General features: G+C 44.4%; 1 protein-coding gene across 1 annotated transcript; it reads right to left on the reverse strand.

Annotated features, from left to right (window-relative positions):
* Positions 1–283: 283 nt before the first annotated feature.
* Positions 284–18,356, reverse strand: ZKSCAN2 (zinc finger with KRAB and SCAN domains 2). The gene is made up of 7 exons (XM_044233520.1): positions 17,918–18,356; positions 16,732–16,918; positions 13,906–13,994; positions 13,451–13,577; positions 9,813–10,499; positions 7,136–7,627; positions 284–4,819 (listed from the first exon to the last, which is right to left on the reverse strand). Exons 1-7 carry the CDS (start codon positions 18,323–18,325, stop codon positions 3,897–3,899), a joined length of 2,913 nt encoding a protein of 970 aa, XP_044089455.1. The 5' UTR covers positions 18,326–18,356; the 3' UTR covers positions 284–3,896.
* Between the last annotated feature and the right edge of the window lie 292 nt (positions 18,357–18,648).

An 18,648-nucleotide genomic window follows, 5' to 3' on the forward strand; every position in this document is an offset into this window, starting at 1 on the left:
GCCTCCCCCAGAACCCACGAGCTCCGTGCATCCAGGGTGCACTCCACACTAGAATCAGAGCTGCTGCTGGGGGCAGTGGCAGAGGCATCCCTCCGAGGGCTGCTGCATGCGGCCAGCTGGGGACTCACAAAGGGTCCTGGGAGATGTGGGGAGGGCAGGGAGCTGGGATCACACGGAGACTCTCTTTACAAAGCTACTGGGATCTGCTTTTGTGACCTCTTGGATAAGTTCTCTTTTCCTTTAATGGAAAACCTCCTTCGAATTATGACAAAAACCCCGTGAGTCATTTATTTTTGACATTTATTTCACAGACAAGTTTTCAAGTGGACATCTACGTGAACGTGAGTACGAAACAATGAAGAGACATACATTTATACCTGGAATGCACGCAGAGGCCAAAGCTAACAGGTGCACAAGCTGCTCACACACGCCTTGCATTTGGGGCTTCCCCATCTCCTTCCTAGCGGAGTCTCATCCGTCACTGGGCCCGAGATCTCACATATGGGTTTCCTTCCCTCCAGCTGCTTGCCATCGGCTACCAAGGAGCTCCAGGGGCTGAGTGATGTGTCCTTTCTCCTCACTGTGCAAGCTCCTGGGCTGCTCATGGCCTCCCTCTTCCTAAAGTATGAAGTGGGTTCTGTGTGGCCTGGATGCCGCCTGCCACGGCGGACCAGGCTGGCTACCTGATCTTAAAGCCTGCAGCCTCACTACACATTAGAGCCAGAGCAGTCTTGGCAATCAAGTTCAGCATCTCTCCAGATAAGGAGCACCAGCCCAGAGAGGCTGAGGTTTGTCAAACAACGCCCAGTAAGTGATAGCCACGAGGCGGAGATGTGTCCATTTCGGCTTCTGGTCTAATGCTCACTCCCCTAGGGCAGGCTGCCCAGAGAGGTTTAAACGTATGTGTGAAGCTTCCTTCTTTAAAAAAGATTTATGGACAAGTAAGGTTGTATGTGTAATAAAATCACTGATAGGAACTGGAGGTATTCGTGGGGGTAACAAAGCAAGTGTAGGCAGGGAATACAAGCCAGTTTCCAAATGCCTTGGGTAAGATGTCAGAGAATAAAATATCCAGCTGTTCATACTGCTTTTAAAAAATAGCATTTGGGGTAATTTTCAAAGAAATCAGATGGGATTAAACAAATAGAGGTTTTAGGTAGTTGGTTGAGGTGGCTTGTATGTTTTCTTGAGCCTTCCAGCAGCCAGAACAAAGAGAAAAAAGCAGTAAGTTATAAAAATCACAGTGTTTGTAAATCCTTTTCTTTTTTTTTTCCTGTTTAGGGTCAGAGCTTTCCCTGGTACCGAGACCCAGAAAAAAAACCTTTTCCTATGGATCTTCATAAAGGCAGTACTATGTGATATAAAAGATACGTTATTCATTTTGACTTTCATGCTCCAGTTGAGAAAAGACAAGATGCAAGTCGTCTTGGTCTAAGCTGGTGGGCAGGACCTTCTATTTCTTCGGCACAGACAGAGTTCGTGAAGGCAAGTTAACCCACGTCTAGAAACATCGGCAGGGGAACTTGGGTTCTACCTCTGTGCAGCCCCAGACAAATGAAGCTCACACAGACTCGGTCTGCCCCACTTGAGATGGAATGGGTCCTGCACTGTTCCTGCCATTAGGGACACTGGGGACGCAGAGGTATACAATTCAAGGCAATTCAGAAAAATGCTTTTGCAGGTGATAGTGATTTTCTCACAGTGGAGTCACCGACACTTTGCAAGTGACACGAAGGTAACTGGCATTAATTACCTTTGCCGCAATGCCTCCTCTGTCGCACGGCCAGGTCCTTGAGCGCAGGCACCACGTCTCCGTGTTCGCATCCCCTTACTGGGCCTGGAACACGGCCTTACACGGAACAGTACTTAATACTTAGGAATAAATCACCTACTTTCCTGAATCATGCTTCCCATATAATTATCAATCCTGTGTATGCATTACTACATGGTGATTTCTATTCATGGGCATCTTCTCTAGGGCTGGATTTTCAAAATATCTACACGATACAAGCACACACCCATGGGCACCACACACATCTCACTGTGCTAGGCACACTAACGACACAACACTGCACTTAACCATTAGAAGTCTGTAATTCAGACCACACGCAGGAACACAACCTACTGAGGTGTGAACAGTCGTAACATCTTCAACAAATATAAATCACAAACGTGTATCGATGTGTACCTGAGTCACCTGCCTTCCAGCAGGCCACACCCTATTCTGGCACCATGAATTGGATTTCTTTCTACACTGCCTACCCTCCTCGGAACTCTGAGGAATAGGCTTCGAAAGATTCAAAGGTACGCAAAGGAAAAATATGATCTCCAGAGGATTTCAAATAAGAGAACATCTGACAAAGGTGGATAGAGGTCAGATCAGAAGAATCTTCACACAGTCGGGACTCTGGCTGTCCTTCCACCAAACTCAGGACTTCCCCTCCCCAAAGCAAAGCCGCCCCAGGTTACTGCAGTAATGGTATAAATGTTACTGGCCTCGTCCTGGAGCAATCAGCCTTGGAAGACCAGATTCCATGGTTTTATCTGTAACTTCCAGAAATCTATTAATTACCTCCCTGCTTTTTTCCTCCTCATTTGACTCTTCCTTCAATACCTGTTGGGTTAGTGCTAGATTATTGAAGAGATTTTTTAGACAAATAGGTAAATGAGGAAAACGACAAGTGTTCTAGATTGGAAGTTCCTGTAAATCCATTTTCACTCAGTAAGCTAAGTAAGCTATAGAGTGATATAAATTACTCTGGGCTCTACAATCAGGTTGATGATCCTATGGATGGGGACCAACTACAAGGCTCGGAGAAGGATGACATATTTAACAAACAGCCCCAGAGGTGGTGGTCTGAATGAGGGGGCTGTCTGATCTAGAGCAGGCCTACGGAGTCTGACTGGTCTTAGAAACAGTGAAGGGGTCTGGTTTCTACCGCACTTCTTCCGTACTTCCTTAATGTTTGAGAAAACTATTATTATGGAACATTATACTAAATGTGGGGTAGGGAGGCATAAAATATGCCAACATGCCAGTCATGTTCTAGGGAAGAACCAGAAGAGCGGTAGGGTAGAACGTGTCTGAGTTGATTCTACTTTATCTTAATGAGACACACCACGGGCATGCATCCTATTTAATCTGGAGAGGGCCTGGTAGTTCAGGAGAATCAGATAAGAGGTAAGTGTAGGACTTAGGAGAAATGTTAAGAATTGAATTATTTAGGGTCTGGAAAAGCAGTAGCCAAGAAGGTTTCAGTCCAGAGAAGGTCAGCACAATGGGTAATCAGTTGCTTCTCATCTCTATGGAAGGCCAGGCAAACCACATTTGGTTTCAGTGACAATATAGGGACTCCACCCTAGCTGTGGGAATCGACTTGACACAAAAGTGTATCGTGCAACAGACTTCTCAAGGAAGCTGTAAAATCTCATTATCCCTTGTATCTTCAAGCCAAGATGCATGTGGTGTCATCCTGATCAGAGCCTGAAAGTTCTACCCCCACAAGAAATCTGGGATTGAGCTGCATCCGGGTTCCCATGTGGTGGACAACAGGAAACTTTCAGCATGTTGGGTCTGCTTGAAAACAACTTTCAGCTACGTGGAGGGACCTTGAATGTTGCTGGACTTGGCAGTCCTATGGCAGAGGCCTTGACATACCAAAGGAACTGTCATTCTGAACCCAGACAGGATGTCTTCTCCACCTTGCTAAGGGAGAAGTTGAGAGGAACAGGCTGGTCAAGTTAGAGGTGGAGGTGAGAATACGAGGCGGGCTCCTAGTGTATTTGTATTCTCAAGCTTGTCTTGGGAATTATACTTCATAGCTAGGAAAAGACTGCTTCCAAGGATGAGGCTGGGGTAAAATGGCTAATGGGGCACGTAGGAGAAGAGGTCAACGTCAAAAAGTTTTCCTGAATTCATCAGTCTTTCCCTTAGGCAGGTTCTCTGGGGAATATGTGGATGGTGGGTGCGGCAGAAGCTTTTCTCTGGAATGAACTTCCCGATGTTTGGTGAGGACAGAACTCTTACTGAAACGTTTGCCACACTGGGCACAGCCATAGGGCTTCTCTCCAGTGTGTGTCCTCCGATGCTCTCGAAATCTTGTACAGTTATTGAAACTTTTCTCGCAATCCACACATTTGTAGGGGTTCTCGCCCGTGTGGACCCTGCGGTGGGCACTGAAATGGGAGCTGTTGGTAAAGCTCTTCCCACACTCCCCACACTGATAGGGCTTCTCTCCAGTGTGGGTTCTCTGATGTATGATGAGACTCGAGCTCTGACTAAAGCATTTTCCACATTCCCCACACCTGTAGGGTTTCTCCCCAGTATGGATTCTCTGGTGGGCACCGAAGTTGGAGGAGTCATTAAAGCTTTTCCCACAGTCAAGACATTTAAAAGGTTTTTCTCCGGTGTGGATTCTTTGATGTCTGATTAGGCTCCTGCTTCTACCAAAGCACTTCCCACAGACACTGCATTTATAAGGATTTTCCTTCTGGTGGGACATCCGGCACATAAGACGAGCATTCCTTCCAAAGCTTTCTCCGTATTTGAGCAGCCGGTAGGGTCTCTTCCCCATGAAAGGCCTCAGATGCCCTACAGCTTTCCCTATGTCTCGTGATTGAGATGTCAGCTTTCCCTGTCTGATGCCTTGGAGGGTTTCCCATTGTCTTCCTGAGATGCATTCCCTTTTACGGTATTTACCTGGATCAGCGTTCTGGGAAATGACCCTTTTAGACTTTTCTATTAATGCCCTATGCTGCTCCATGTCCTTATATATTACCTGTGTTGTGTCCTCCTTAATACTTCCTCCAATTTCAAAATCTGGAAAAAAAAAAAAAAAGATGATAAAAATTCCAGACCAGTCCTGTATTAACATAAACAACATAGCCAACAAGGCTTTGTGTGCTGGGATGCCTGCGTACTTCTCTGGCGTCTCGGGTCCTGTTACCATTCTGATTCATTGTCCCTTCTTTTCGTTCAGTGCCACGAACAGCCAATAACAGCCCGTACATAGTAGGCCTTCAGAAATGTTTTCTGAATGGAACTGAAATCCAAGCTGTCATTCCCCATCCAGACCCGGAGTAACAGGGGCCAACTTAGCGCTCTCCCTGAAGTTCTTCTCCCACTCACCCTGCTTTCAAAATTTCACATCTGTGCGACAATATGCTGTCCTGGTGTTCATAGCAGATTCTAGCGATCAGGTTCCAATTCCTCAATGACTTCTGAGTTCATCAATATCTGATCATATCCTACCCAAGGCTATTTCTTCCTTCTCCTCACGTGTTCTTGGCCCTGTTTTATCCAGCTGTCTCACACACATACCTGGACTCAGCTTAACTCTCCCCACCCCCTCACTCTCTTCTATGTCCCACACTCACTGCAAGGTGCACCCCGGATGCCATCCTTTCCAGGAGGTCTTCTAGACTGACAGGCTTTGGAACCACACAGCTCTGGTTCTGATTCCATCCTGGCCACTTATTAACTGTGGTTTTGTATAAACTTTTTATTATGTAAAATTCAGGCATACAGAAAAGCTGAGACTATAGTACGTGAAATGAATTTCCGTGAACCACTCACCCCGCTTTTGTGATGATCTCCTCCTGGCCAACCTAGTCTCATCTCTAGTCCCGCCCACTTTCTGCTCCTCTACCCAGATTATTTAGAATCAAGTTCTCAACATTGTATTATTTCATCCAGGTCTGTTTGATCCCCAAACCCTGTTTTTTTTTTTTTTTTTAAAAGATTATTTATTTATTTGACAGACAAAGATCACAAGTAGGCAGAGAGGCAGGCAGAGAGAAAGGAAGAAGCAGGCTCCCCGTGCAGCAGAGAGCCTGATGCGGGCCAGGACCCTGGGATCATGACCTGAGCGGAAGGCAGAGGCTCCAACCCACTGAGCCACCCAGGCAGCCCCCAAACCCTGTTCTTAAGCATTTTGCTATGCTGTCTTGTTCCTACTTGCCGGTTTTAACATTCCTGTCCTTGCATACACTGAGTTGAAACTGCTGATATCCCTCTGCCCTCCCAACCCAAGTAGGGCGGCTGTGGTGTGGGTTGGGGAGAGGAGAACAGCCATCGATCAGTCCGATAGGTTAAATGAAAGTCCCAACAATGCCATCTTTCATTTAGCAGTTCTTCTGAAGCGTTCTCTTTGGGTCCAACATTGTCCCGGGATTTGAAGGAAGTCCCAGCCCTGTGGTTGGCTCAGACGGAGTGTGACAATTTAGTGATGGGTCTGCAGCTTGATTTACAAAATGAGACTCACAAGGGATGGTACCAAAAGACTTTGTTTCCAGGAGTCAAAACCTGGGTTATATAGGACTTAACGATTTCAGCCTGCAAACTACGATTTCTCATATGAACACTAGCAGAAAGCACACGTAGGCCCCTTCTCTAGTGTTTGTTTTGAGTGAGCAGACAGTGCAGAAGGAAACCGTAACAGGTAAGGACAGGAAGATTAGATGAGCTCAGACCGAGGATGGCTGTGGAACCTTAATACAAGACTGATGCGGAAACCTGGTTTGGAGACTTTTACAAAAGTCTAGACAAGAGAAAGAGAAAGGCTAAACGTCTCTCACCACAGGTAGTGGCTGCGGTGACTAACAAGGGGACAGATGGAAGCTCTACAACAGCTGAGAAAAATGTGATCTCTGCTTGGATGTAAATAACCAGAGAGAAAGCATCAAAACGTCTCTAAAGTTTTAAGTCTGGGTGTGGGAGTGGGAGGACACAGGGAAGGGCCAAGGTACAGGAAGGAAGACCGTGATTTTACTTGTGAAATGTTAAGTCCGGGCTGCTGTGGGGACAGATGCCCATGAGGGCACCAGCCGTCTGTTGAAACGTGCAGTCAAGTCTCTCTCTCATTTTGCCTCTGTCTTCTTCAGATGATCTGAAACACTGACCCATACAGACAAAAACCGAGGCTGAGATCCCAAGGACTGAATCACTAGAACGTCAGCAACTTCCTTGAACAGAAGCACCACGAGAAAGACACTTTGTTTTATTCACTGCTAGATCCCCCATTCCTCACGCAGCACAGGCTCCTCAAACCCTGTTTAAGGAATAAATACCCATGGGCAATATGCAGAGAGTTACCGATTCTTCAGTAAATCACCCTTCCCCCTCGATGGTCCTTACCATTTGGGCTTTGCAGTAGACCTGGAGGCCCCTGGAACTCCGACTCTCGCACAATGTCCTCTTCACTCATTCTCTCACTGCCAGAATCTTCTACCATCGCCTCTTGTGAGGTCTCCTCAGGTTCCCAGCCTGTAGGTTCCTGGGGTTCAATTTCAGTATCCTCTCCTTCTTGCCCTGAGGGTGATGGGATTTCTTCTGGAGTGCTGGCGGAAGGGGCAGGGGCCCGAGCGTTAATCAGGGCATCCATCTCCTTGTAGAACGCACAGGACTCCAGCACATGACCGTTTTTCACCTTGCGGTAGCTCTTCTGGAGGCTTTTGAACTTGGTCCGGCACTGCTCTGGCGTCCGGAGGAAGCCACACTCCCGCAGCTGTTCTGCCACGGCGCCATACAGCTTGCTCTTCCGGTGACAGGCTTGGAGAGCTTCATAAAACCGAGTCTCACGGAGGATATCAAGAAAAGTTTTGGTTTCCTCGTACCCCCAGTGCACACCTGCCATGGAAAGAGAAAGTGCAAGGACATAAGACATAAGCAGCCTCGAAACATAAGGCGTAAAAGAAAACAGATCCCCTTCATGGTGGCAACAGGAACCGTGACCTGCCGGGGGAGAAGATGTGCAAAAAATAGAGGGTCTCTATAAAAAAATCTGCAATTTACTGAAAGACATAAATTAACTAGAAAAAATGGAGAGACACTATGTTTCCGGATAGGAAGACTCAAGTTGTACAGATTCAGTTCTCAAATGAATCTATAAAGTCAACATCCCAATAGGATTTTTAAATTGAAATTGTTAAACTGATCTCAAAGTTTATTTGGTAGAGTAAGAATGTAGTCCCTCAGATCTGCCACTGCTATGGCGATTAGCCAAGGATACACAGGTCTTTTCTAAATGGTTAAAACTAACAGACTAGGACCCTTTTTTTAACGAGTCTTCCTTGAAGAGCAGAACTACATCTAGAGTCATTTTTTATGTCACTGAGTCCCCTACTGTAAGAGATGAAATGACTTGCAAGACAAGCAGATGTTCTACGTCTACGGCAGAATCAAGCTTTCCAGAACACGTCTGAGTAGTGTGTTAAACCATGCTTTTTGTCTGTTTTGTAAGTAGGAAGAAGTCACTTCTATCCTCAGTCTTACCCCGTGCTCTCCTCCAGGCCTAGCTTGGGACCACCCTCCTGTCTATGGATTTCCGGATTGGGGAGCACCTATCCATGCACGATGTGTCTTCCCTGTGTTTTCCTGAGCTATCTCTTTTGAATAGATACAGTCATGAGTGGACCCCCAGCTCTCCTAGCCTGATTTATTTTTCCACTCTAAGAACTTACCATCTTTTAAAAAAGATGATTTATTATTAGATATGACTTATTATAAATTATATTATAATTATATTCATATACAACTACATATAAAATTATATTATATGTAATATATGTCATATATTACATATAATAAACATAATTATATTTATATAATTATAAATCATAGATAATAATATAAAATTCACAACAACAAATTTATTATTTATTATTATTATTAGAGAGAGAAATAGAGCATGAGTGGGGGCCAGAGGGAGTAGAAGAAGCAGACTCCCTGCTGAGCAGGAGCCCAATGTGGGGCTCGATCCCAGGACCCTGGGATTATGACCCGAGCAGAAGGAGGACACTTAATTGACTGAGCCATCCAGAAGCCCCTAGAATTACCATCTTTTCCCAAGGTAGAGTGGAGAAACTTTCCCAATAATAGTGACGCCTGGCTATGTGTCACTGAATTTCACCAGAATAAAGTCTCTCCTTCTCATTTCGCCTCTGCCTATCCCTTTTTTTTCATGCATATCACAAAGAACTGAGATGTTTGTGTTTAACATCTGCAGAATGCCTTCCTCAATTTTTATCTATTACTTCATTTAAAACTAATGATCCTGGAATCCTGTCAGGTTTTTACTGATGAGAAAAAGGAACTTCAGAGTACTTACAGGATGTGTCTACTGTCACCTAGTTGTTAACTGCTGGGTTAGTTCTGCATGTCCCCAATTTCAACATAAGCTTTTGTTTATATTGTATGTGGTATATCTTTCCCCATCTTTTAATTTCAAGGTCTTTGTGTCTTATACTTCACACATATCTCTTGTAAGCAATATTTCATTTTTTTTAATGATTGATGGTCTTTTAAGTTTGGAACTAATGACATATTTGGATATATGTCTACCATCTTACTGTGTTTTCCATTAGACTCATCTACTTTGTGTTCCTTTTTCTCTCCTTTCTTGTCTTCTTCTACCATTACAATTTTTTACTTTCTTCAGCTATACAGTCTTTTACTGGTCATCCTAGATAGTATAACAATGTATCTCTGCCTTATTATAATTCAACACAACTGGCTGGTTTCTACCAATCCTCAGATGAGGGCGCTCCAGAGTCCTTTGACTTTATTTATCTTCCTTCCACAGGCTCCAAATACTCAAATCCATGCTGTGCTCTAGCCCAAGAAAGAACTGTCACAGCCACTGCTCAGACTGCACCAGGGCCAGCAGCAAAGACCTGAGAGTACGTTCAGTGATTAGTGGCAAGGTGCTTACGGCAGCACTCCCCAAATTTGGCTGCCTCTGGTCTACTTACTCTATTTACTACAAGCCCATATAATCCATTTTCATACCCGAAGGAAAGAGCACAGTTCTTACCACTCAGGTTCTGAAACAAGACAGGGGCGCCACGAATCTCAGACTTCTGGATAAATTCAACGCCCATTTCATCACCATCAGATTCTTCTGCGGCATCTTCCTCCTCCACCAAACTGATCCGTTCTTTAGCACCGATATCAACTCTCTTTAGTCTGGGGAGAGAGAGAATCTCCTTTGGCTTATCAGCAGATGAAGCATGGGCTGCAGGGTTCAACAGAGCGTCCATGTCCTCAAAGAAGGCACAGGGTTCCAGCACATGGCCATTTCTCACCTTCCGATAGCTCTTCTGGAGGCTTTTGAACTTGGTGCGACACTGTTCTGGTGTTCGGAGGAAGCCACACTCACGAAGCCACTCAGCCACAGCCCCGTACACTTGGCTGTTTCGGGGACAAGCCTGCAGTGTCTCATAAAAGCGAGACTCCTTGAGAATGGCAAGGAAAGTCTTTGTTTCCTCATAGCTCCAATGCACGCCCGCTATCTTCTCATCTTCTAAACCCCAGTGCTGCTGTTCGCCCCACATTCTCCCCGCACTGCGCGCAGGGATCTGAGCCGTGTGAACTGGCTTCTCCTTGATGTGGTTGCTCCGTAGAATAATATTCCTTTTGTTAGAAGAGTGAAGACCCAGGGTCCATGGCTCCTTTCTTTGCTCCAGCTGGGCAATCTTGTTAGACACAGACACAGTACTTCCTACAAGAGAAACACATTTCATGCTAAACCAGAGGTCAGAGCTGCATGCCCTCATCTGTGGCTCTAGCAGGCCCTCCTGGACACTTGTCCACACCTATCCTCAAAACGTTTTGTCCCCTCTCTTCTAGAGCCTTCCTCAACCATGACAGAGCACAGCACGGTCATTCTTACTACCTATGGTATAGTTATAGTTACCCTTACACCTCTCTTCTTTGGCACAATCATCTACTAATTTACATTATCAGGTTACTTCTCATGTATATATCATTTCTTTCTCTTGCTAGTTCTTAAGGGAAAGCCTTTAAGGGTAAGAAACATATATTCTATTACCTTTGATTCCCTCTCAGTGTCTAACATTGTGCAAGGTTCAGCATCTGCTGTAACCAGTATTTGTTACTCATGGAACCAAGTGTGCTCATACTGGTCCCCACATACTCCCACCCCCACCCCAACATATGCATGCACGCGCGCACACACACACACACACACACACACACTGGGGCTAGGACAGATACATCAAGAATTTGGGGATATGTGTGGCAAGGTTAATAGGAAAGAAATGGAAGGAGAAGGAAGCACACAGATAGCTTATTGTCTCATGGTGCTGTGGAGATCAACAGGTCTTAAATGCGAACCCTGACCCCAGTAAACCCTGCTTTACTTTTGGACCAGAGGGAAGTTTCTTAATCTCTGAGCTTCGGTTGCCTAGGGAATGCTGGCCCCTATTCCCAGAAATGCTGGGAATATTAATTAAATGATCATCTGTAAAGTATCTAACACCCAACAGGTATGTAATAAAATTTGGTTTTCTTCTAGATAACACAAAAACTTCACAGAATTGTCAAGAAAAAGAAGCATCACATCAAATCCTTTCTGAAAGAACCCTGGGGATGGAGATTGGCTGTTTATTTTTACATGAGAAAGGTAAGTATAGGATTAATGAAAGCTTGAATATCTATAAAGGCCAGGCAGACAGTGAGAAAGTGGGCCCATGGTGTCTGACATTTGATTTTTCAAGAGACACAGGATATCCAGATTTACAGAGTAAGAAAAAATTAAAATGCTGAGCAAGGCCAAAATATGTGTATAGGCTAGACTGAGTCCGTAAGCCATGAGTTTACAACCTATGATAAAGGATCGGGGCAGGTGTCTCTGGTCTGGGTCTTTCTACATGTCTTCACAGTTGACCCTCGAACAAAGGCGGGGCTAGGCAACCAAGCCTATGCAGTCAAAAATCCGTGTATAACTTCTGACTCCCCCAAAACTTAACTACTAAGAGCCTACTACTGACTGGAAGCCTTACTGACAACATAGTCCACTAACATGTCTTTTGTGTATTATATATAATTACATACTGTATTCCCATAATAAAGCAAATTAGAGAAAAGAAAATGTTATTAAAAAAGTCATAAGGGCGAGAAAATATATTCACAGTTCTATACATATTTACTGAAAAAAAAATCCATGTAGAAATGGACCTACGCAGTTCAGACCGTCTTGCTCAAGACTGTACATGTGAAGGTGCTGGTCTATATCTGAATTCTCCGAGGATGATCCCCATCCCACTAGAGGGATCTCATACTTGACTCAGGACTCTCACGCAGCACGCTGCTAGGTCTGGGTGCCGTGTAAACTGAGGTCACGCTAGGAAGTGCCCGTGTGTGCAACCCAGGCAGACGGCTGGAATGCCTGCCGCTCTGGGATGGCCGCCTTGCTACCACCGTGTCATCAGTGCCACCCTACGTTGGTCATTGGTTTTAGTTGCCTTAATTGCTTTCTAATTATAAATAATCCTTGGTGTATCTTTATTTGCTGAGTTGGCACAGCCTGTTTTATAATCTCTATACTTTAGTATCTACATGTAGTATTGTCCAACAGAACTTTCTGGGATGACAGCAATGTTCTGTAATTGTGCTGTTCAATACAGCTGTCAAATATCCTGACGGTGGCTACAGCCACTGAGGAACTGAATTTTTAACTTTATTTAATTTTAATTAATTGTATAAAATTAAATTGCCCTATGTGGCTAGTGGCTACCCTATTAGCACATGTTTATAGCCTCTCTAGTGTGGGTTAGTACACATTTTAGGCCTGTAACTTCCTTTTCTTTTTTTTTTTTTTTTAAGATTTTATTTATTTATTTGACAGAGATCATAAGTAGAGAGGCAGGCAGAGAGAAAGAGGGGGAAACAGGCTCCTAGCTGAGCAGAGAGCCCGATGTGTGGTCCCAGGATCCCTGGGATCATGACCTGAGCTGAAGGCAGAGGCTTTAACCTACTGAGCCACCCAGGTGCCCCTAGGCCTGTAATTTTATTAATAATCAGTATTCAACTTTTAGCTTATGTATGAATGAACTGTACTTATGTCCACTGCTAATGCAGTGACAAATCCTTCAGAAGTTTGCCTGTAAAGTGATACAACAGTGGTTATGTGTGCCTGTGATTTTGTGCTATTTAAATCATTCACAACACACTACCAAGGTTATTGTATTGAGATTATCTTTTCCCTTCCATCTACAAAATTTCTATCCATTCAACAATTATTTGCTGGCCTCTACCCATGCATCTAGCTTGGTGCAAAGTGTTGGGTTACTGCAGTTAAACAAGGGCATATCATCAAAGACCTTGTGACTTTACAGAGCTTTTAGTCTAATGGGTATGTATAAGCTTATATTTAAGTAGTATGAACGTGAAAGTTGTATATAACACCTTGCCAATGTTTTCATCCCTAAGTTAGGAGAATACGTATATATTTTAAACTGGAAGAAAGGAAGGAATGAGGAAGAGAGCATAGATAAGTGATTACTAGGTCTGGTGAGCTGGCCACAGAAATGACCAGACAATCCACGGAGGTCCTGTAGGTGTTGACAGTTACAACTATTGTATCATCAGTAGAAATAAAGATATCAAAAATCCCCAAATTTTTTATGTGAAAAGGGAAAGAATCCTTACCCAGGGAGACCATGTTCCCAACACTCTCTTTCCTAATATCCCGGTACAGGTCTCTGTGAGCGGGAATCTGATGTACGCTCTTTTTGTAGGAAAAACCTCTCGCCATGTGGACATCTTTCACTGGTCCCTGTAACAACACTAACAGCAATGACTACCAAGATAACCATACGGGTCTTCAAAGGATGAATGATCATGGAGGAAAGAAAGAAGGGCCCCAAAGAAGAATTAAAATCAGGAAACCAAGTGTGTAGGATGTGCCAAATGAAGCAGAAGATATTATAAAGAATCAAATCCAGCAAGGAGTCTCATTAATCAGAAGTCTGGGTCCAGTCTTCTCTGTAAAAGGAGTCAAGGGGGAATAGGCTCTTGGAGGAGTATAAAAGTTTGAAGACAGTGAAGGCACAGGAAACCATTGGGACTGAACACCCTAGGAAGGCAGAGAGAAGGTAATGTACCTGAGACACAACAGGTAGTCGCGTGGTTGTTACTTCCTGATCCATGTTCCATTCATTAGCAGGAGCAAGAACCCAGGGAGAAGGCCGAGCTATAAGAAGAGAAAGAAACAATCAGGGTTCTGGGCTCTGGACCCTTAATCTACGCAGCCTCTCCTTTTAAGAAACGAAGATGCATAAAAATCCCCCAACAAGTATAAATTGATCATTTCATCAATGAGTTCAGAACAATGCCTGAACCATGGTACCTTGAAGCAGAGCTCACATGTGTGAATGCTTTTAGGGAGTTAGCAGACAAAGTGCATTATGAAGGGGGCCAGGTAAGGAGTGGGGGAACTGCAGAGCACATACACCACGGAAAGGGTACACAGCCAATGCCCACTTCTACTTAATGCCACATTGGGAAACACTGGGCCTGCTATAGTTAGAGCTACTCATATTTTCAGGAGGAGCCAGAAATCTGGACTTTTATATAAGAATCTCAAAAATTTGGGGGCGCCTGGGTGGCTCAGTGGGTTAAGCCGCTGCCTTCGGCTCAGGTCATGATCTCAGGGTCCTGGGATGCCTGCTTCCCTTCCTCTCTATCTGCCTGCTTCTCTGCCTCCTTGTGATCTCTGTCTGTCAAATAAATAAATAAAATCTTTAAAAAAAAAAAAATCTCAAAAATTTTAAACCCTGAGAACTCCAAACGAACAAATGATAAAACCCCAAACAAAAACCCTCTGTAGGTAAAACACAACAAGTCTGACTTGACATGTGAGTTATCAGTTTGTAATCTCTGGTATGAGTTGATCAATTCTTTAATATGCTAAAAAAGTTAACACACATTGATACATAGTCCTGGACACACAAGCAAATACATAGTACACTCCCTCAAAAGGTAGGAGGAAGATATATACACATACATATAGCACAGTCTGCGGTCTAACTTCTACTCTGGTACTTGCAATCTAGGGAAAACTTTCAGAATGAATATTACTGTGATCAAGAACTCAAGAGCTTGCTCCACTACTTTCTAAAGAAGCAAACTGAATCACTTCCCTAGAAATGTATTACAGATATCCCCTGCTTTTCGAAAGTTCCTGTTATGCCACTTTGTTTTTATAAAAGGCATATATTAGTAACTATGTTTGCTAACTAAAAGAAATCCAAAAAAGGATTTTCACGTTTGAAAAAAAAAAAAAGGTAAAAAGTGCAGATACTATTCAGTGTCTGCTTCTTAGTGAGCTGTTATGGAGACAGGGGGAGTGGCACGGCTACAGTGGCCCTGTCCTGCTAAGCACCTCAATAGAACACACTTTTCCACATTGTGAACGCCTTGTCACCCAGGGATGGTAAAATCCAGAAACACCATACATTTATTGGACTAAGCTTATCAGCTAAAGTAACTGACAGCATGTAATCCGGGGGAACTTTGAAATCCAGAAAACATCTGGATTTAATCTTTTTTTTTTTTTTAAGATTTATTTATTTATTTGACAGACAGAGATCACAAGTAGGCAGAGAGGCAGACAGAGAGAGAGGAGGAAGCAGCCTCCTGCTGAGCAGAGAGCCCGATGTGGGACTCGATCCCAGGACCCTGGGATCATGACCTGAGCCGAAAGCAGAGGCTTTAACCCACTGAGCCACCCAGGCGCCCCTGGATTTAATCTTTGTAATGATTTCTATCACAATATGAATTTCAGGAAAGATAAAGAGGTTGAGTACACAGCAGTAAATCCTGCCACTTGGTGAGGGGTGTGTAAAATCTGTCTGAGATTTGAAGTTTAAAAATAATGGTGCCATTATGGGAGAAAGGGAACTAACATTTATTGACCACTATATGTACTGGTCTCTTTTCGTTGCTTCTTTTAACCTACATTAACACCCTTATTATTTTCCTTTTACAAATGACAGAACAGGAAGTTTGAGAAGTAACCTGACCAAGGCCACATAGAGAATGGATGGCGGAGCTAAGTTTTGTGTCCTGGTTGTCTGCCTAATCGCTTAACCTGTGTGTGTTAATGCTGCTTTCCATATTACTTGCCCAAGGACAGATAGAGATACAGAGACAAAAAGATATGAACCCAAGCCTTCCACTGTAGGTTCAGTGATCTTTGATCCCTCTTTCTCAGCCTGACACGAGACTGGGGTCATAGAGATCACAGTGCTCCAGGTGTTCAATTTCCTCCTACATGACTTATTAATGTCCAGGGCAGCAAGGAAGCCTGTGCTCCCTCCTCTATGAAATCTTATTGTTTACCGCTCTCATATGCTACTTCTGTGATGTCTCACTTGGGAGTCAATTTTTTAAAGTAAATCTTTTGGGGCACCTGGGTGGCTCAGCCGGTTAAGCGCCTACCTTTGGCTCAGGCCATGATCTCAAGGTCCTGGGATGGAGCCCCGCATTGGGCTCCTCACTCAGCAGGGAGTCTGCTTCTCCCTCTCCCTCTCTCAAGTAAATAAATAAAATCTTAAAAAAAAAAAAAAAACACCTTGTTTCCCTTTCCAAACAATTTTTAAAGTTGTTTATAGTCAGCCAGAAAGACAGACACATATACACAGCACGACTGAAAAACACAAGCTGGTTATGGAATGGAGATTCTTAAATTTCATAGCAAGACCTAAGGCCAGTCTGGGAATGTGTTCCCAGAGTCCATCTTTAAGATGCCTCTTGCTTCTGCTGTACATATTACCAACTCTTGAAGTGAATGAAACCCTTGCTCCCCAAATATTCAATTTATTTTCAAATACATATTAAGGATCCTACTCTAAGCAAGTCATGGTGTTAGGGTTATAATATGCATCTGCCATGATCTCTGCACTGGGAATGCTCCGAGTTCTTCTTACCATTCTTGGGTAAGGGCCGATGCTCTCTCTTTTGGTTCAGCTGCTCTTCGTGTCCTGAGTGGAGGCTTCTAGCTTCCTCCAGAGACACCACTCTGGGTTGGGTCTCCACCTGCTCTGGCTGAAAGTCTGTTACCTCCCATGCTGCTCCAAGTGGGACCTGCTTCTCCGAGTGCACAGGACTGCTAACCTGGGAAATAAAGCCAATGCCATAATGGAAAGAGGGAGGAAAACAGGGCCAGAGAGGGCCAAACTTCCCCCAGAAAGACATCAAAGAAGGATAGAAGATGTGAGAAGGAATGAAAATTTCACTCCATTCCCAATGGAGTGTCCAAGGGCATCAGGTGAACAGTACTGTCCAGAAGTCTAGGGATAAGGCAACAGGAGAGTGCTCTTTATTAGTATACAGAGGGGGGGGAATCTATCAAGAGTAAAATACACAGCCTCCTTATTATCAGAATAGATACTAAGTCCTTGCATCTATTAGGTTCACAGAGCAGCGAAATAAATTCACTAGGGAACTGAAAATATAAAATAATTTCTACATGTAGTGGATATCCCTGACCAACACAGCAGCCTGCTGATAGGTCTTTATACGAATGCAAATCCTGAGCAAGGTGAAACAGCAAATCTTGCAGGGTTTCATGAGGTTAATGAAAGGGCTGTTGAAAACAACTAGAAGACCGAGAAATACCACCGACAAACGAAGATCTGCTGGTTAAACTAGAGAAGAGTGACAGGGATGAAGGGCCCCTCAGAAGACACGCATTGGAATATTAAAGGACTAGAGAGGACCCTGGGATAACTCATGAAGTTTGTGCTTGCTTTCTTTGCAAAAACAGCCCTCTTGAAAATCAGGCTGCAAAAGTCCAACCCTGCAAAGCATAATGTATTGTTCTCTCATAGAATTTTTGGGAAACATTACACAAAAGACGTGAACAAACACTTAGATGCATAATGTTTAACTTCATTTGCAAAACCCTATTTCAAGCAAGGTTTGTTTTTTTTTTCCCCCTCCCGATTTAATATGAAATTCCGATCCTCTTTCGATTCACTTTAAAGGTCTCTCATTAGTACCGTTTCTCCCTCCATAAGCCCTATCTGCAAGGCATCCCTGCCCCCCCAACCCCACCCCCCTGCACTTCCCCATCGCCTTCTAAATACAACTATTTGGAAAATCCTCTCTCACCTGCTGTCTTAGTCTTCCAGTCTCTTTCTCCAAATGTATTACGAGGGCCACCGCCTCCTCTCCGCTTTCCGGACACTGCTTCTGCGCCCACGCCTGAATCTTCTTGGGTAAAATGGTGAGAAACTGTTCAATCACCAGCAGCTCAAGGATCTGCTCCTTGGAACGCATTTCGGGCTTCAGCCACCGGCAGCAAAGTTCCCAGAGTTTGCTGAAAGCTTCATGGGGTCCAGTCACATCCTCGTAACAGAACTGCCTGAAGCATCTGCGAAAGGTCTCGGCCTCGGAGCCCTCCGATCCTTCCAGCGCGGGTTCCGCTGCCCACTCGGAGTCCTTTTCCACCTTCATTATTAAGCATCCCTCAACCTCCAAGGGAGCATCATCGATCTGAGGGTCCAGGGGTGCAGCCATGCTCCGACCAGGTGGGCAACCTCACATCTAGTTCCAAGTAGACTCATAAACCTCCGAGAGTTCTCTGCTTAACGATTTTTGGAAGTGGGACGGTAAGGAAGTGAAAAAACGGCCGTCGGCCGCAACAGGGTACTCCGGGTTCGTTAATCAAATCCATCCTAGACGCTTGAAAAGGAGAACGTGTACCCTAAGGTCCCAAACCCGGCCTCTTCTCCAAACACGATGTGGTTTTCCAGGATGCATCTCTTTTAGTGCAATGTCCGAAAGAGCAAGGCCAGGGAACCCGGAGAAAATCGGGGGGGTGGGGGCAGAAGGAGGGGTGG

The sequence above is a fragment of the Neovison vison genome, chromosome 14, assembly GCF_020171115.1.
Source record: "Neovison vison isolate M4711 chromosome 14, ASM_NN_V1, whole genome shotgun sequence".
Lineage (NCBI taxonomy): Eukaryota > Metazoa > Chordata > Mammalia > Carnivora > Mustelidae > Neogale > Neogale vison.